The sequence below is a fragment of the Lutjanus erythropterus genome, chromosome 19 (assembly GCF_056507025.1).
Source record: "Lutjanus erythropterus isolate fLutEry1 chromosome 19, fLutEry1.hap2, whole genome shotgun sequence".
In the NCBI taxonomy this organism is placed as follows: domain Eukaryota; kingdom Metazoa; phylum Chordata; class Actinopteri; order Lutjaniformes; family Lutjanidae; genus Lutjanus; species Lutjanus erythropterus.
In genome coordinates, this window is record NC_139335.1 from 29,435,314 (window position 1) to 29,452,701 (window position 17,388).

At 41.1% G+C, this 17,388-nt stretch overlaps 1 protein-coding gene across 2 annotated transcripts in view; it reads right to left on the reverse strand.

Annotated features, from left to right (window-relative positions):
• The window catches only part of smg1 (SMG1 nonsense mediated mRNA decay associated PI3K related kinase), a 56,379-nt gene extending 48,855 nt beyond the window's left edge, over window positions 1-7,524 (reverse strand). For both annotated transcript variants that reach the window (XM_084745216.1, XM_084745214.1), the window contains exons 1-4: window positions 7,292-7,524; window positions 2,947-3,095; window positions 1,356-1,508; window positions 14-150 (exon numbers count right to left, since the gene is read on the reverse strand). In XM_084745216.1, the coding sequence (XP_084601342.1) occupies window positions 14-150; window positions 1,356-1,508; window positions 2,947-3,095; window positions 7,292-7,368 (516 nt within the window). In that variant the 5' untranslated portion in view covers window positions 7,369-7,524. The remainder of the gene's footprint in view (window positions 1-13; window positions 151-1,355; window positions 1,509-2,946; window positions 3,096-7,291) is intronic.
• Window positions 7,525-17,388: the final 9,864 nt, after the last annotated feature.

The following is a 17,388-nucleotide window of genomic DNA, read 5'->3' on the forward strand; positions in this document are numbered from 1 at the left end:
CAATCTGACTGACCACTTTGCTCTCGCCGTGGCTGATGAATTCCTTCAGCTGTTTGAGGGTGGCCAGCCTGCGGTCGCGATCATCTTCCCTGGAGACTCGGCGCAGGAGGTTGGCCAGCCGAGACTCCTCAGAGTGAGCCATCCCTCTGTCTGCAACAACACCACTACATGTTAGGAACAACACACCAACACTCTGACTCCACTACTTCTCTCCATCACATGCTGCATGTCCAGCATCACATACACCTTAACATCAGGAAACATATCAAATTGACTGTGAACTGTATATAATCTACATTTGATACTGCTCATTTCTCAGTAGATACTAGAGTGACTATTGTGAATGATAAATTGGATTTTTTCATTTTCGTGCACTGCCAACAATGGTGTGTTTGCTGTCTGGACTGACAATTGAGTTAGCTCAACAGTACAAATATCCCTCACTGCATGATGTGGCCTTTTGTTTCTCTTGTTATTCCCCAGCTTGTATTTACACTTCCCTAATGCAGTCCCTGTTCAAAACATGTCTGTTGTAAACTGGATGATTTCTTGGCCTCTGGTGCTGCTGCAGCTTGCTCAAGAACCTCTCAACCAAACACTTCCCACTCGACATGGACAGTGTAGGGTTATCAAAATGTTAACATTTAAACTCATAATGTGATGCCTCAGGTTTATCCAACACTGCTGAGAGAGGGTTAGGGCTTTTTAAAAAAAATCTTTTATGCCTTTAATTTATAGGACAGCTCAAGACATGACAGGAAAAGAGGAGAGAGAGTGGGCATGCAGCAATGGACTGTAGGAAGTCGAACCCACAGCCACCACAGAGGACTCACAGCCTCACGACATGGCAAACACTCAATACCGACTAAACTACCAGGCCACCACAGTTTGTAATGTTAACTGAAACCATTTTCTCTCTCATGGTTTTAAATGTAGGCATAAAATATAAAACGTCTGAATAACAACATTAGATGACACATGGTGCAACGTTACATTAAAAAGAGTAATGCAGAAATTACATTGAACAAAGGGCAATGAAGAAACATTTAGAAAATTGAGTGAATATACTAATAGCAACAATCTCACCTTTTGACAATCCTAACATATCATGCTTGGGTGGAGACAAACAGATTCTGTCCTTTATATTTAGAAGATCCATTACATCAAACTGTCACACATTTGTTTTTCCTATGATAGAGACCTAAAGTCAAAGCCTGCATACGTGACAGTACATTCATCTTATCCAATTAAAACCTACGAACACATCTTGTACTATCTGAATACTACAGTTGTTGATGTTATCATTATCTAAATCATATGTTTGTAGTGGATACTGGATGTTTGTCAGAGCTTACCCTGCGATTTCTTCATGTCCTTTGAAGCTAAAGCACGGTTTCCATGCTGAAAAGGAGTCAAATCTGTTGTCACGTCATTGGGCCTCAACTCTTGCCCCACCGACTTCCAACCAAACGTATTATCACAGACACCTTGACCAGCTTCATATCCACCTAAAGGACAAAAAAACATGTTGGATTAAACCAGTTTATAACATAGGAGGCATAGACCGGCATAAGCATTTCCATTTTTTCAGTACTTCCAAGCAGCATATAACAATAATTCCTACTGAAGATGGAGAGGCACAAGAAAATGGATGGGTGGATCCACAAATAAGAAATGATTAATTTGTTGAAGTTCAGCTTTTGCTAAAGCTGACATGCTTTCATTATGAGCATTTTTTGCTTTGAAAACTGGTCACCATTCACTGGGAGTGTTCTGTGGACTAAAAAGCTAAATTCGGTCAGCATGAGGGTGAGTAGATAATGACTGAATTTTCATTTCTGGCTGAACTATACCTAAGTACTGAAGCTAGCATGACTCAAAGCTTGCTCACAGTCTGACTGAAACTCCACAAAAAAGGTTTCACCAGCCTCCTGCACGCGCTGTTTCAGCAATTCAGAAAATACCCTCACACTACACACTCACATTCTGCTAGCATGTTTTAAAAATCCCATCTGGGAAGTTGTCCTTAGAAACCGGTTGGAAAAGGGCAAGCACTTTCAAAAAACAGGTGATTGGATGAACAATCAGTCTATCACAGGCTAACTTCAATCAATCAGATCAAACTCTTGCTGAAACCAGCTGGAAGAAAAGTGAAAACATCTTTTCCACCAAGAAGAGCCTTCACTGTCATTCTTTACTCTTCTTTAAATGAAGAGATACTCTCTCATTCTGATATAACTGATGCTACCACAGTATCTATGCTAACCTCTTCAGGAACCGCCATTGTTTGTTCAAAATGAGTAGTTTCCATGGATGCTTCTCAGTGTCTTTACACTTAAAACCACACCCTTTTGGTGTGGACAAAAACAGATAACTTGAAGTCTGGCAAGATGGATTCTGGCTGGCTCATAAGGTAAATGGTGTGTCCATGTAAGTGTGTGACACTTATGGTCAGGGGACACTAACCAGAGATAACCAACCATGAGATGCTACAGTCAGTCTCGCCATTGGAAAGACAGGAAGGAAAGCCTGGTGGAGCTTTCACAGTCACTAAAAGCACATTTATGAGACAGTAACTGTGTGGGTACCAGTGTTGTAGCTCAGCTAGCAGCTAGCAGCCCTACCATGAGAGGCTCTCTCTGTGGGAGAGTGTCAGTAGTAGCAGTCAGTCATGCTGTTTATCAAGGTTCATTTATCTGTCATTTTATAACACGGGATTGGCCAGTGAAATCTAAGTTGTAGCTTTCAAATCCAAACAGACAGGTAAAAGCTCATTTTCAGCAGAAAAGGCTGTTTTTGCGCACAATGTGTTTTGTTACTATCTTACACCAACAAGAGTCTGTTGTGCGCAGTATAAAAATAAACACATTTACTGTGTAGTTTGTTTACTATTTTAAAACATGCTGTAATAATACTTATAATCCTGATGACCAGAAGGTGGCTCACCCTCTTCCTGGTGTGTATCTGCAGCAGCGTAGTCATCGCTGGGCACCGCTGGCTGGTCAGGGCAGCTGGAGGGCAACACGTCGTACAATGCTGCTGAACCAAGCTCTCTGGACTTCACTCCGTCCTGGCTGGATGACAAACTGTCAACTCTGAATACATGGATGGGGGACACAGACACACACACAGACACAGACACGAAAAAGATAAATCCTACAATTGAAGTAACTGCATGGTTTCACATTGTATTTGGCTTCATCTTTACTGGGAATCTTTGTGAATCTCACAATTGAATATTGATTCTTGGCTCTTCAATTCTCAATTCAAAATCCAATATCAATATTTAGTCCACTGAAAGTAAATATGAAAGTGGCAGTTAACCTAAACAGCCTGGATGTTTTACCAAGCAAATAAAGAAGACAAATGTCTTGTGCTGTTTGCAGTTTTCCAATTTGAAAAAATGTAACTGCAATGCAAGCATGCTACAAGCATGTTACAGTCCTCTGTCTACAAAAGAATAATAGACTGAAAGTGTACTTCACTGACCACCATCACTGGCTGAAAGTCTAGGTACTCTTTACTCAGAATCAGAGTTTTCTGCTGTGCTGTTACTAACATTCTGTCTGCAACAGCAAAAAATACTCTGCTACAGCAGCACCAGGAAAACCCAGCATTAACCAGAACACTGTATGACACATGGCTTTTTGAAATGAAGGAGATGGTGAACAGTTGGCTGGAAGTTTTGTGCCGTGTGCCTCAGTTGGCCAGCTTGCTTGTTAGTGCTGGAGTCTGGTTTCCAACCCCACAAACATTAGTGTCTGGGTCATGGTGTATGAAGAGTTCACAAAAATGTGTCACCTTCATTGCATCACAAAGCCTGCATATTGCTAGAGATCATAAAATTCAAAATGCACTCAAATGCTTTCCTTCACTGAAAACAAACTACAACCCTGATTCCAACAAACTTGTGACACTGTGTAATAAAGCAGAACGTGGTAATTTCCTAATACTTTTTTGACAAATATTCAATTGGAAACACTGCAATGTTTTTTGTTTTTTTTTGTAAATATATGCTTATTCTGAATTTGATGTCAGCAACGTGTTTTGAATAAGTCGGGACAGGGGCAACAAATGACTGGGAAAGTTGTGGGATGCCTAAAAAACACCTGTTTGGAACATTTCACTATGGTTGAGACAATGTCTACCAAATTAGCAAATGACGATGTCTAGCGTGAAACATCACAGATGAACGATTACATCATTGTTTTGAGGTTGGCTGTCCCATAGCAGAAGAACTGCCTTGCCCACTATCTTATCACTGTAGTTGCCACTGCTTCCCGCTGTCTCTCTGACAGCAACCTACAGCTGTCTAATTTAGTGGAAGGGAGCAGGCAAATTGAGGTGAGGTTCACAACTTTTAGACCAACAGTTCAGTATCTCGCTATCTACAGACCAAATATCATTAAAACATTCAGAGAAACCAGAGAAATCTCTGCATGGGCTCAAAAGCAACATTGATTGCCCATGACCTTTGATCTATGAGGCAGCACTGCAATAAAAGAAGGTAGGATTGCATAAAGGAAAATACTACATGGCCTGAGAAAACCAGTGTCACTAAACACAGCTCATCGTAGTTAAAACTCTATCATCCAAAGTAAAAGCTATAAATTACCAACATTGAGAAACATCACTGACGACTTCTTCAACTTCTTGACTCATCTAAGATGGACTGACAGAAAGCTTTATTTTACAATTGTTGTGCTGCAATACTGTTCAATATTACAAATGGTTCTGTCATTGTGTTTAACTGTGGACCTGAAAAGCTTAGGCTCTTGAGCAAAATATTTACAGATTGGAGCACCTTCGTAGCCAAATGGTTACCACACATGCCTCATGGCTGTATTACCAGTTCGATTCCACCTGGTGACCTTTGCATGTCAGCTTCTGCTGTCTAGGCTAATAAAGGCAAAGAAATGCCAAAAAAGTATTTACAGATTGTTTGGGAAGAGCTGACACTCAGAACTGCATAAACTCACTAAGGAGCTCAGGGGCAAAAACGAGCTATGGGGCACATATCAAACACACTGTCCACACTGTGTTTTGCAAGTGATCAGATCGGACTTGTCCAGACCTCACTGTGCTGTGGTAATGACAGAGGTGTCAGTAACTACACATACTGTTGACAAAACTTCTAACACAGAAGCACAAGAAATAGATTAACTGTACAGAAAGCTCACCCCAAAGTGCCAGCAGACAACTTATTTTAGTGTCTACGAACTGTTGTCCTCCATACCACTGTGCTAGAAGCAGCATGGATTCTGCTCAGCTGCACTTTTGTCACTCTGGATTTGACGCTGTTGTACAACACATTGTGAGTGATGCAAAAGGTGCTTTGCAAACAGATTTGAGCAGCCAGAGTGTCTGGACTAAGAGACATCTTCAGAAATAGGGTTGGAATCACATTTCAAGACATGTCCAAATGTGGCTTGCAAAAACTGCATTTCATGTGGGATTTTTTTTTTCTGTCAAGACTTTCTAAAAATCAATCTGGATACAATCAAAGTATGCCAGAAAACAGATTTGGCTGGCAGTCTGAATATGGGCTGGGTGATATGGACAAAATGAAATATCACTATATTTTTGACCAAATACCTCAATATTGAAAGATGTGTCAATATTGCTACAATATTGTAGGAGCATTCACAAAATATTAACACAGTGACATTATTGATAAATAATCAGTCGTAATGTGGATATAATACCAAAGTGGGTAAAGACAAATAACAGTAAAAGAACAGTTAAAACAAGGAAGATAAGTTCATAAAATGACATCATTTTACTGCAATGCTCCCTTTAAACCAGGAAAAGACAACACTTAAGCTACATCACTAAGTAAAAATATCCAAAATCTAAGAATATATATTCAGATATTCCCAAACCCTAATCTGATGAGTTTATTTAGACTGATGTACTAGGCCTGGGCAATATAGCTGAAAAACCTATCACAATGGTTTCATGTTGATTGACATTGATTATTATTGGCGAAATGTTGAGTACTCCAAGGGCTGGAAGCAGCTAAGATGATAAAAATTAGTGAACTGTATTATAGCTGCACGATATGGACAAAATCAAATATTACAATATCATATACTAAATACCTCAATATCAATATTGCTACAATATTGTAGGGATGACTTTTGGTGCATTCACAAAATATTAATACAATGAGATTTTTGATATTCATCAGTAATAGTGATATAATGACTAAGTGGGTAAAGGCAGCCAGAACAGTCTGAAAAGTTCAGATAATGACATCACTTCACTGTAATGCAGCCTTGAAAAGCACGAAAAGACAACACTTTTGCTACATCACTATAGAACTATATCCAAAATCGAAAGCGATATAGACTACACGAAGCTTTTACAGCTATTATAATTAGTCTGGCACAGGGCCTCAAGATTCGGTACAGATGTAGGACCAACCGTGAGGTAATTAAATTTATATTGTACGTGACTCACTGGTGCAACCAAATATACAAATCCCTCAATCTAATCGCAACACAGTGAACCAGTGGGTCCTTAAAGTCTGGGCCCCTGTGACAGTGGCCCCTCTGAAGGAATATCTCACACCTGACGTTACAAATCGTGATGTGAGGTACGTTAACACATGTGATGCTAACTCGGGACTCTAATGCTTTAATACTTGCTGTCGACTTTGGAATTTATTTCTAGTCCCCAAAATACCAACAGACATTTTGTGTCAACGTTTGAAAGAATATATACGGAAGTTCTGTGGGAAGTTGGAAACGTTACAGGAGGGTGGCGTCTTGTCTTCCCCGTGTTAGCTAAGTTAGCTATCGTTAGCCAGCGCCACCAACGGCAGCTATCTTGGTCATGCTAACCAGCTGCACTAACACAGCTCATAGAGAATTTAGCGCCAAATAAGTCACTCCCTTTAGTCATCATTCCGATCCATGAGGCGTCATTAATGTATCTCGTATCGTTTGCTGTCAGTTAGTTGTCAACGCTGAGTGAGTTAGCAAAAGGCTGGCAACATGTAGCTGCTCACTGCTCTCTAAACAAACGGAGCTAACGCTAAGCTAGCGTTAGCACCGGGCTCAGCAGTGCGCGAGGCGGGACTGAGAAAACGCGTTGGTTTTGTGTATACTGCGTGACAAGCTATGACATGAGGACAGAATGCATTTAGGCTATTATGAACATGTCATGTTATGGTAAAAAGACAAAGTACCCCCCTCCTATGTGGCCACAACTCAATAAAGCGGTACAGCAAAGGCCCAAAGAGTCCCCGGTTTCTTTCAGCCAACCTCCCCCGAAGCAGAGCACCAACCTGGGATGCCAGTCATTCCAGTGTGGCTGCAGTTTGTGGGCGCCGCTGAGCCGAGACCCCGAGGCTTTACGGCTCATTACCTTTTAGAGAGCAGCATGACCCGCTGGCAGCGGTAACCGTGGCTCTCCTCAACGTTTACTGTTCACTCTTATGTTTTATCAAGTCTCATAAATCGCTTAGCAACTCGCCGATATGCTAGCATACGGTAGTGTCCCTTCTTCTTCTTTGAGGTTGTGCGGCAGTTGGAACCCTTGACGTTGCCTTACTGCCACCTTCTGGCCGTAGTTCACTGCTAGATACTCCTTAATAATAACTTGATTTATCAGATGAAATGAATGAACAATCCCATAACTCATAATTCTTTGAAATTCTTTATTTTTAAATCGACTTAACTAATTGACAGGGCTGGGACTTTAAAAAAGTAATCAAAATACAGTTACCTGTTAGAAAATGCAGTCAGTAACATAATCCAAGTATCACCATATTAAACTTATGTAACTCGATTACTTTCCATTACTTTTGGATTACCTTAATATAAAATATGATTAAAGCCTTGTGTTTTAGGGATGAAGCTAGCAATTATTTTCATCATTGATTAATTGGTCAGTTATTTTCTCAATTAATTGATTAGTTGTTTGGTCCATAAATGGTGTAAAATGATAATCAAAGACCAAGATCATGTCCTCAAGCTGTTTTTTGTTTTTTATTTTAAAATGACTAAAAGCAATTAATCAATTCAGTTAATCTCTTGATGGGTCAGTTGGAAAATAGATTCAAATGTATGTCCTTGTGTTCCACATGTTTTTCAAATCTTCTCTGGTATGATTATTTTAAGTAATGATCAGTCTGTTAACCATTTTCTTCATTAATCAATTAATTGTTTGGTCCATAAAATGACAGAAAATCGTGAAAAATGTTGATCAGTGTTTCCCAAAGTCCAACATGATGTCCTCAAATGTCTTGTTTTGTTAGAGAAGTAAATAAACCAGAAAATATTCACATTTAAAAAGCTGAAAGCATAGAATATTCACTTTTCTTTAATTAAAAAATAATTCAAAACAATTAATCGGTGGAATAGTTACCTGTTTTAGCATCCTGATTATATAATCCTGTTAGATGTAATCTGTAACTCCCCAAGCCTGCTTATTAACTAAATTACCTTGGTGCAAGAATTTATGATAAATCCGATATTTTACAGCATTTAACTACACTTTAGCTGTAAATGCTTGGGTAACACTTGGAAGAATGTTACTGACCATAACTGGAACCTCTTCCATCATTCAAATATTGGTATGACTCATAAAAAACAACAAACTTGAACACTTGAACTGCTCCTACCCTGAACAGAGTGAATAGCATATTTAAGCTCTTTTAGTACCAAATACACAAATACACAATTATGGGATCAGAATCATCCTCATCTCTGTGTAACTTTAGCTCCTCATCAACTATCGGAAACCAACTATACCAGACTATATTGGCATTGGCGTGTACTGTATGTTGTCTGATATATGCTCAGTGCTGGAGGATGGTCCGGCTCCACACATGCACATTCTGCTATAGGGGAAAAAAACATACTGCCTTGTTTTCCTCTCTTTGGACCAATCACAAACGTCTTGAGCGGTGCTAAGCTCAGGATGCTGTGACATTGCTGCTGCAAAATAGTGTCAAGGGGAGCTTGATTTAGTGGAACATTGGCACTTTGGGAGGCATGTCCATGCATTAAAATGACTACATCACTGCAAAAGAAAAGATAACAGCTGTAAGCTTGTTTACATTCGTACTAGTGTGTAGGTTGCAGCTCAGATACTGTTCTTGTTTCCCAAGAACTTTGTAAACATAGATAGCAGACACCGCAATGCCACTTGTAACCAAGGGTGGGACTTAATACCTGCAGTGTGCATCTGGTGAGTCAGACTAATGCTGATGTGAGACTTTTTTTTTTTTTTTTGCATAACTTGTAACCAGTAAGGAACATAGAGATAAGAAATGGCTACTGGACTAAGATGCACATGGACAATAACTGAAAATACTAAATTGAAGAAATGCAACTATGCGAAGTTACATTCAACCAATGTGGGAAGATAGGATGAGTTTCATATCCCCCGATGCAGACCTATTAGTGCTACACAAACATAAGCAAGAAAAATGTAACCAAAGCCAGCCAGTATCTCACAAAAGTCCAAAAAATGTCCAAATTGGGCACAGTTAGCCATTTTCCCTCCCCGGTGTCATGTGACTCGTTAGTGTTACAAGGTCTCAGGTGTGAATGGGGAGCAGGTGTGTTAGATTTGGTGTCATCGCTCTCACACTCTCATACTGGTCACTGGAAGTTCAACATGGCACCTCATGGCAAAGAACTCTCTGAGGATCTGAAAGAAAGAATTGTTGCTCTACATAAAGATGGCCTAGGTCATAAGAAGATTGCCAACACCCTGAAACTGAGCTACAGCACGGTGGCCAAGACCATACAGCGGTTTAACAGGACAGGTTCCACTCAGAACAGGCCTCGCCATGGTTGATCAAAGAAGATGAGTGCACGTGCTCAGCGTCATATCCAGAGGTTGTCTTTGGAAAATAGACGTATGAGTGCTGCCAGCCTTGCTGCAGAGGTTGAAGGGGTGGGGGGTCAGCCTGTCAGTGCTCAGACTATACACCACACACTGCATCATATTGGTCTGCGTGGCTGTCGTCCCAGAATGAAGCCTCTTCTAAAGATGATGCACATGAAAGCCTGCAAACAGTTTGCTAAAGACAAGCAGACTAAGGACATGGATTACTGGAACCATGTCCTGTGGTCTGATGAGACCAAGATAAACTTATTTGGTTCAGATGGTGTCAAGTATGTGTGGCAGCAACCAGATGAGGAGTACAAAGACAAGTGTGTCTTGCCTACAGTCAAGCATGGTGGTGGGAGTGTCATGGTCTGGGGCTGCATGAGTGCTGCCGGCACTGGGGAGCTACATTTCATTGAGGGAACCATGAATGCCAACATGTACTGTGACATACTGAAGCAGAGCATGATCCCCTCCCTTCATAAACTGGGCCGCAGGGCAATATTCCAACATGTTAATGACCCCAAAACACACCTCTAAGACAACCACTGCCTTGCTAAAGAAGCTGAGGGTGAAGGTGATGGACTGGCCTAGCATGTCTCTAGACCTAAACCCTATTGAGCATCTGTGGGGCATCTTCAAACGGAATGTGGAGGAGCGCACGGTCTCTAACATCCACCAGCTCCAAGAGGATTCTAGTAACAACCTGTGAAGCTCTGGTGAACTCCACGCCCAAGAGGGTTAAGGCAGTGCTGGAAAATAATGGTGGCCACACAAAATATTGACACTTTGGGCCCAATTTGGACATTTTCACCTAGGGGTGTATTCACTTTTGTTGTCAGCGGTTTAGACATTAATGGCTGTGTGTTGAGTTATTTTGAGGGGACAGTAAATTTACACTGTTATACAAGCTGTACACTGACTACTTTACATTGGATCAAAGTGTCATTTCTTCAGTGTTGTCCCATGAAAAGATATAATTAAACATTTGCAGAAATGTGAGGGGTGTACTCACTTTTGTGACATACTGTATCAGGATCACCCAGAATAACAAACTGATGGCCCAAGAGAGAATGAATGGCCTGTTCTCCAAATACACAATATGCCCCCCAGTTAGGGTTCCCAGCCTATGTGTGAACAGCTGGATATCTCAGCGATAGTGTCGCTGCCTTTGGTTCAAATCCTGATCATGGCAAGCCTTCAGTAAGGGTCACCAGGCTGAGACCCCCAGTGCTGCACAAGCATGAGTGAGAGAAATGCTACCGAAAACAAATTGGCTCAGATGTCGCTGATGAGGGATGTACTGATGAGAAGTCAGCTACTGGAACAAAACACACATGGACAACAGCTGAAAATACTGAATTGAACAAAGGCTAAAAAGAAGTTACATGCAGTGTATATTGGAAGTGTGGATGGCTGGGAATGGGAACACTACTGAGCAGCATGGATATAGTGAGCTGATCCTGATGGAGGGTTAGCTTGCGAGGTGGCTGGATGTGCAAGATCGTGAGATCACACAATCATGTGAGAATTCATCTTGCCAGGTTTCAAGTTATTCAAGTTATTTGTTTATGTGATGCAGCCAATCAGTGTCCTTAAACGGACTACTGGCAGCTACAGGCATGATTTTAGGTGTGATGACAGCAAGAATTGTCCATGGAAGTGACTTGTCTTATACAAACAATACTCATATTGCTTGTATTGAAAGAAGCAGTCAGTATATCTTCATTGAAAGAAGAGGAAAGGAGGGCAATGAAGGCTTTTCTCAATGGAGAATATGTTTCAGCTCTCCTGACTGGCTTAGTCAAGTGTTTGATCTGATTGGTTGATGGTAGACAGATGGTTCATCCAGTCACCTGAGATTTTTTTTTAAAGTGCCTGCCCTTCTCCAGTTTCTAAGGATGACCTCCCTGATGGTTCTGGTAACAAAGCATCTGGCATGTCAGATAGATAGATGAGATCAGTGCTAACAGCGGAAAGCATTAGAAGCCAAGATCAAGAAAGTCTGGCACACAGAGGTACAGCGTGGTGTACAGCTATGGCTGCTAGGCTGAAGAGGCGCAATAGAGAAGCTGAAGCCAGATAGCTTGCTCTCCAAATATACTATATACTAAACAACTGGATGACCTCCGGAAAGGACCACTAGCACTGCACTGGATTGACTACAAAGAAAGAAAGCCTATAACTCACTGCCCCACAAACTGACGCCACAGTGCATGGCACAATACAAGCCTGATAAAAAAGAATTCACCCATCTGCCCACCTGTTCCCACATTCTTACATCCGGCCTGCAGTGTGAAAACTGGCAAATTTCTTCTCATTCCCTACCAGACTGTCTATTGTGCCTTAGCTTTCCGGCCTTTTGTTTTGCCAGCTTGCCCTCTCTAAACTCCTGCCTGATCTTCAGACTGGTGTCTCTCTGCCTCACCCCTTTTTGGAAGAGTGTCTGCCTGTTTTTGACTTTTGCCTATTTTTGACTGACCTGACGCCATCTGGGAAGTTTCCCTTAAAAAATGGTTGGAACAGGGCGGGCACTTGTGGCATGGTGATTGAATGAGCCATCTCTCTCACACATCTAATGGGCTAATCTCAACCAATCAGATCAATGCTTCCATGGACATTTGTAGCTGCCATTACACCTAAAACCACACCAGCAGCTGCTAGTACTCTCACTTAGGATGCTGATTGGCTGCACCACTTCTGGTGCGGACACAAGCAGATAACTTGGAGCCTGGCAAGATGGATTCTCATGTGATCTTGTCTTGCCTCACACGATAAATTTTGAACAACAGGTAAATATGAACATTTACTTACATTGCTCCTCTCTAAGTTGTGTATCTTCACACCATTGTGTTGAGACCATCCACTTATTTGTGTTTAATGGCAGACGATTTTGTACAGTTCATAGATAATAGAAAATTGAAAGAACAAAGATAGAACATCATCTGCTTACAGGAAATTACAGGAGTTACCAAATAGCTTTAATGAGTGGCTTCACACCAGACTGAACAGTAGTGTTTGACACCCCTTTCTGGTTGAAAGTTTCAAGTCTATTTCACCTGCATGCTTTTAATTAACCACCTGGAAATTGTGCAAATGCCAGAAGGGCTTCCCAACTCTGGGCCACTTGGTCCACTCAGAATGGGTCATTATTCATTTGTTTGAGGACTAGCAAAATATTTGTGAAAACCTTGAATCGCTCACAAATTGCCTCCACACTTTCCTGTGGAAATTCTTGAATGAATTAATGTCCTCCTACCAAACATCACTGAAGATGGTCTCCTGTTTGTTCTTCTCAGTGGCTTCAACATCCAGACAGAAAAGTTGACGTCTGACTTGTTACCTTTACTATCTCCTTTATGCCTTATCTACAACCTAAAGCTCTGTCTTTCAATCCAAAATTCAATGATCCTTCTCCAACCCTAAAAAGCTCTTTTCAGGCTTCATTTGCAAAAACACATATCTCCATTATTGCTTTTGTCAGGTTTCTGTGTGCACTTCAAGGAATATCAATCAAACTACCATTTTCTTTCCTTTTTTATTTGTATAAATCAACTTTTTTTGAATTGTGCACTCGTGGGAATAGCAGTGAAACTGTGTTTTTAAATTAATTTTAAGAATGCAGTTTTTTTCAAATTCTCATCCCTGAGGTTCTGCACTCTCCCTTCACATCCTACCTCAAACACCACACTTAGAACTACTACTGGGGTCCCCAAGGTTTTGTTCTTAGTCCCCTTCTCGTTTCCCTTTACACCAAGTCACTTGAACATCACCACATCTATGTAGCCAGGTAATTCAGTTTTTTTTTCCCCTTGTCTGAACTCCATATGGCAGCATTAATCACTATTTGTTTGGCAGACAGTTTGACATCTTTCAGTTGATGTCTGCTGCTGATGTACTGCTTGAAGCTCATCCTCAAAAAGACTGAGCGACTCTTCCTTCCCGGGAAGACTTCTCCTTCTCATGATCCCTACAGTCATCAAGAACTCTGTGGTGTCCCCATCTTGGATTGCAAGTAACCTGGGTACGTTCTTCGAGGCCAACATTGCTGCTTATAGATTCACCCTTCAAAACATCAGGAGGATATGTTCATTCATCACCCAGGAGATGGTACAGGTTCCGGTCCAAGATCTTTTCATTTCATTCAAAGACTATTACAACTTGTTCCTGGTTGGTATGCATGCATGTGCCATCCAACCTCTGCAGTTCAGAAGGCAGCAGTCTAGCTGGTCTTTAATATATCCAAGTTCTACCACACTATGATGCTCCTCCTCATCTTGCACTGGCAGCACTGGTATGCTACTCAAATCCAATTTAAGACACTGGTACTTGTCTGCCACTTGTCTATGTATTTTGGACAAATTATTCTTGCAGATTATTAAAAGCTTAGAGGGTCCTTTTGGGCCCTCCCTTGACCCAGGGCCAAGGACAAGTGAGTTGGGGCCATGCCACAGTTCAACAAAATCATGACTGTTTGGGGTCCTGGATCCACAATGGTGGAATGAGCTCACAGTTGACATCAGGAAAGCCGAAACAGGAATTCTTCATAGGAAGTCTGTTTTGGTGTAGTTGTATTGTTGTCTAGGCGGACACAGTAGCCTTTTACCCACAATTTCCACCGGTCGCAGTTGTGGTGCATTACAACTGCGCCGCAGCAGCTGAAGTGATCTGCCGCGCGTCCCAGAAGCGGCTCTCCACTCTGCTTCAAATACACGCCCAGTCTGATTTTGACAAATGCCACTTAGCACAGAGCAGATCGAATGGGCAAGAAGTTAGACACAGAAAAGCCAGGGAGAATCCGGTTAGTTTTCGAAATAAAAGACCTTGTGCAGACTCATGATCATATCACAGAAGAGAACCGCGTACCCTGCTTATCCTTGGTAGAAGCACAACGAGCAAGTAAAGAGGGTCTAATCAAGAAAAAATCTGAGCAAGTAAACATAATCAGTCGGGCAAAACGCTCCGCTGCTGAAATGCTCCTGAAATGCTGTTGGTGGGTACTACAGCCGTGTGGAGGACGGATCAAAACCCTGGTGGAGACATGCCGTGCTTGGTGGAATCAACTGGTTAGAGTTTACAGGGCTTATACACAAAGTGTCACAGACAGGTTGAAAAGGAAAATGAGATGTGAACATTTGTTAGAAATTGGGAGAAACAAATGAGAGTTGTGATCCCTGCAGGAAATAAGAAGAGGGCAATGAAAACTGGGAGTGTCCTGGGAAAATAGGAATGGTTGGCAAGTATGCTTCCATCATGTGTTCAGACTGCACCTTGGCCCATTTAAAAGAAAAGGACCTCTCTCTATTTTCTAAATCTCTTTTAAACATAGCATGTGAAGCAGCTAAGCATCTTTAATGAAGTTGCTGTACTTTTATGATTCTTGCCATTTTCATGTTGTATCCACTTGGTTGAAGTCACTTTGGATAAGAGCATCAGCTAAGTAAATGTAAGGTTAAGGCAATCAGATGACTGCACTAAAAGCAGATGCAAAAGGATATGGGATGCCTCTCAGCCTGCCACCACCAGAGGGAATCAAACTTCTGCAGATAACATTCATTACAGGCCACAGCTGTGGAGAACCCATCCATTTATGGAATGAATAAGTGAATCAATGCAGGGCAAGATCTTTCTTTTTTTAATAATAATATCTTTTAAATAACTGTGTAATACTTAATCACTTTAAATGTAACTTTATGAAGCTTCACTCAGCTGCTGTTCTGTGTCATGTCATCAACATATGTGAATTAGTAACTTTCATGCAAACTAGTCCCTGTCATACGTTACGTCACGTTACATCACGTTACATTAAAAATAATAATAATGAGAAGAAGAAGAAGAAGAATACAGCACATTAGACACAAACATAAAGCATAAAACCCTAACCCTAATACGTCAGCAGTGCAAAACAAAAAAATGGGTGACACAAAGAGGACAGGTGACAAAATATATACAAGCATTTTGTTATTAAAAGATTTTCAAGTTCAAGTTCACATTGCATGCGTCATGAATGTAAAAACTGAACCATCATGTTTTGCCTAATTCTTCAGTATCCCAGTCAAGAATGATGAGACGAGAAGTCCTTAAAGTGCTCAGGGAAAAAAAGGATATTTGAACAGCTTTAATTCCAAGATTCCAAGAGGAAGACCATGTGATATGAGTGAAAGCTCCAGAAAAGCTTAAGGTAAAAAAAAAAAAATGAGGTAAGAGAGTCTTATAAAGTGCTATCAAGATGTGTTGAGTCGCAGACTTGTGGAGTAACAGGATTATGCAATCTGGACACAAATAAGGTAACTGTATTCCATTACAGTTACAGATTAAAAAAAGACGTATTCAGATTACAAATACATTTATGGAATAATTAGTAGGATTACAATTTTAAGATAAAGAATGATATGCTACCATGCACAGTGCACACACAGCTGCCAATTCATTATTTCAACATTTTTTGCATTTAAATCAATCAATCAATCAATAAATTGTGCACAACAAAGGAAGTAACATTTGGACAAACTGATAAACCTAACAACAAACATAAAACTCTTAGAGCTGCAAAGATTAATTTAATTGCATCTGTTTGGATAATTGATTCCAGCTCCTTAAATGTGATGTATGTATGTATAATGTTAACCTTTACTGCGCGTGATAAGTAACCAACCTAACAGATAAATAAACCACCTGCACTGAAGTCCTGTCTCACATCTGAGAGCAACAACAACATATTACCCCCCCCGCACACACACACACACACACACAACCCCTTTATTCTCATCCCCCCTCCTCCTCCTCTCCCGCCATTCTCTCCGTGTATCTCTCCCTCTGCTGGCTAATAATACCGCTGTTCAAGCCTGAGCATACAGGCCTTTGATGGAGCTGGCTACTCCAGGCCGCCGTGCGTCAGCCGTGACGTCAATGCATCCAAACACACAGGGCTCTGTGTGGAGGAGAAGCCTGCTGTGGGTGGGTTAGCCGGGCCTGTTAGCTGCCGCATCTCCGCCTGTAGCTCTGCTCGGTAGCATAGCACAGTGAATGGCATAGGAAAAACAACAACAAAACAGAAAAAAAAAAAAAAAATGCATGAATGGAGCATGCTGGGCACCAGGGAGGGAGGGGGAGCAGCAGGGACAAAGAGGAAGGAGCGTGTGGGAGAGGGAGGGTTGTTATAAATTGTCTGCCATTTTCATAGTGCACAGATCTGATCAGTCTTACTGTTCCTCTGATACACAGCTGCAGGTACTTATGATCACCTACACCATATATTCATACAAAGATGCCTCTAAGAAAAGTAGTAGGTCTGTGTTTACTTAGGTGACACCTATAGGATATCTCGTCATGTTGTGTAATTAATTTGTTTAAGGGAGTAACGGATAACATGTAACAGGATTATGTAATCTGGATACAAACAAGACATAACTTTATTCCGTTACAGTTAAGGATAAAAAAAAAGATGTAATCAGATTACAGACACATTTAGAAAAAATGTGGATTATTAATGGGATTACACAGATGCCAATTCATTATCATGGCCTCTAGTGAAAAAATGCT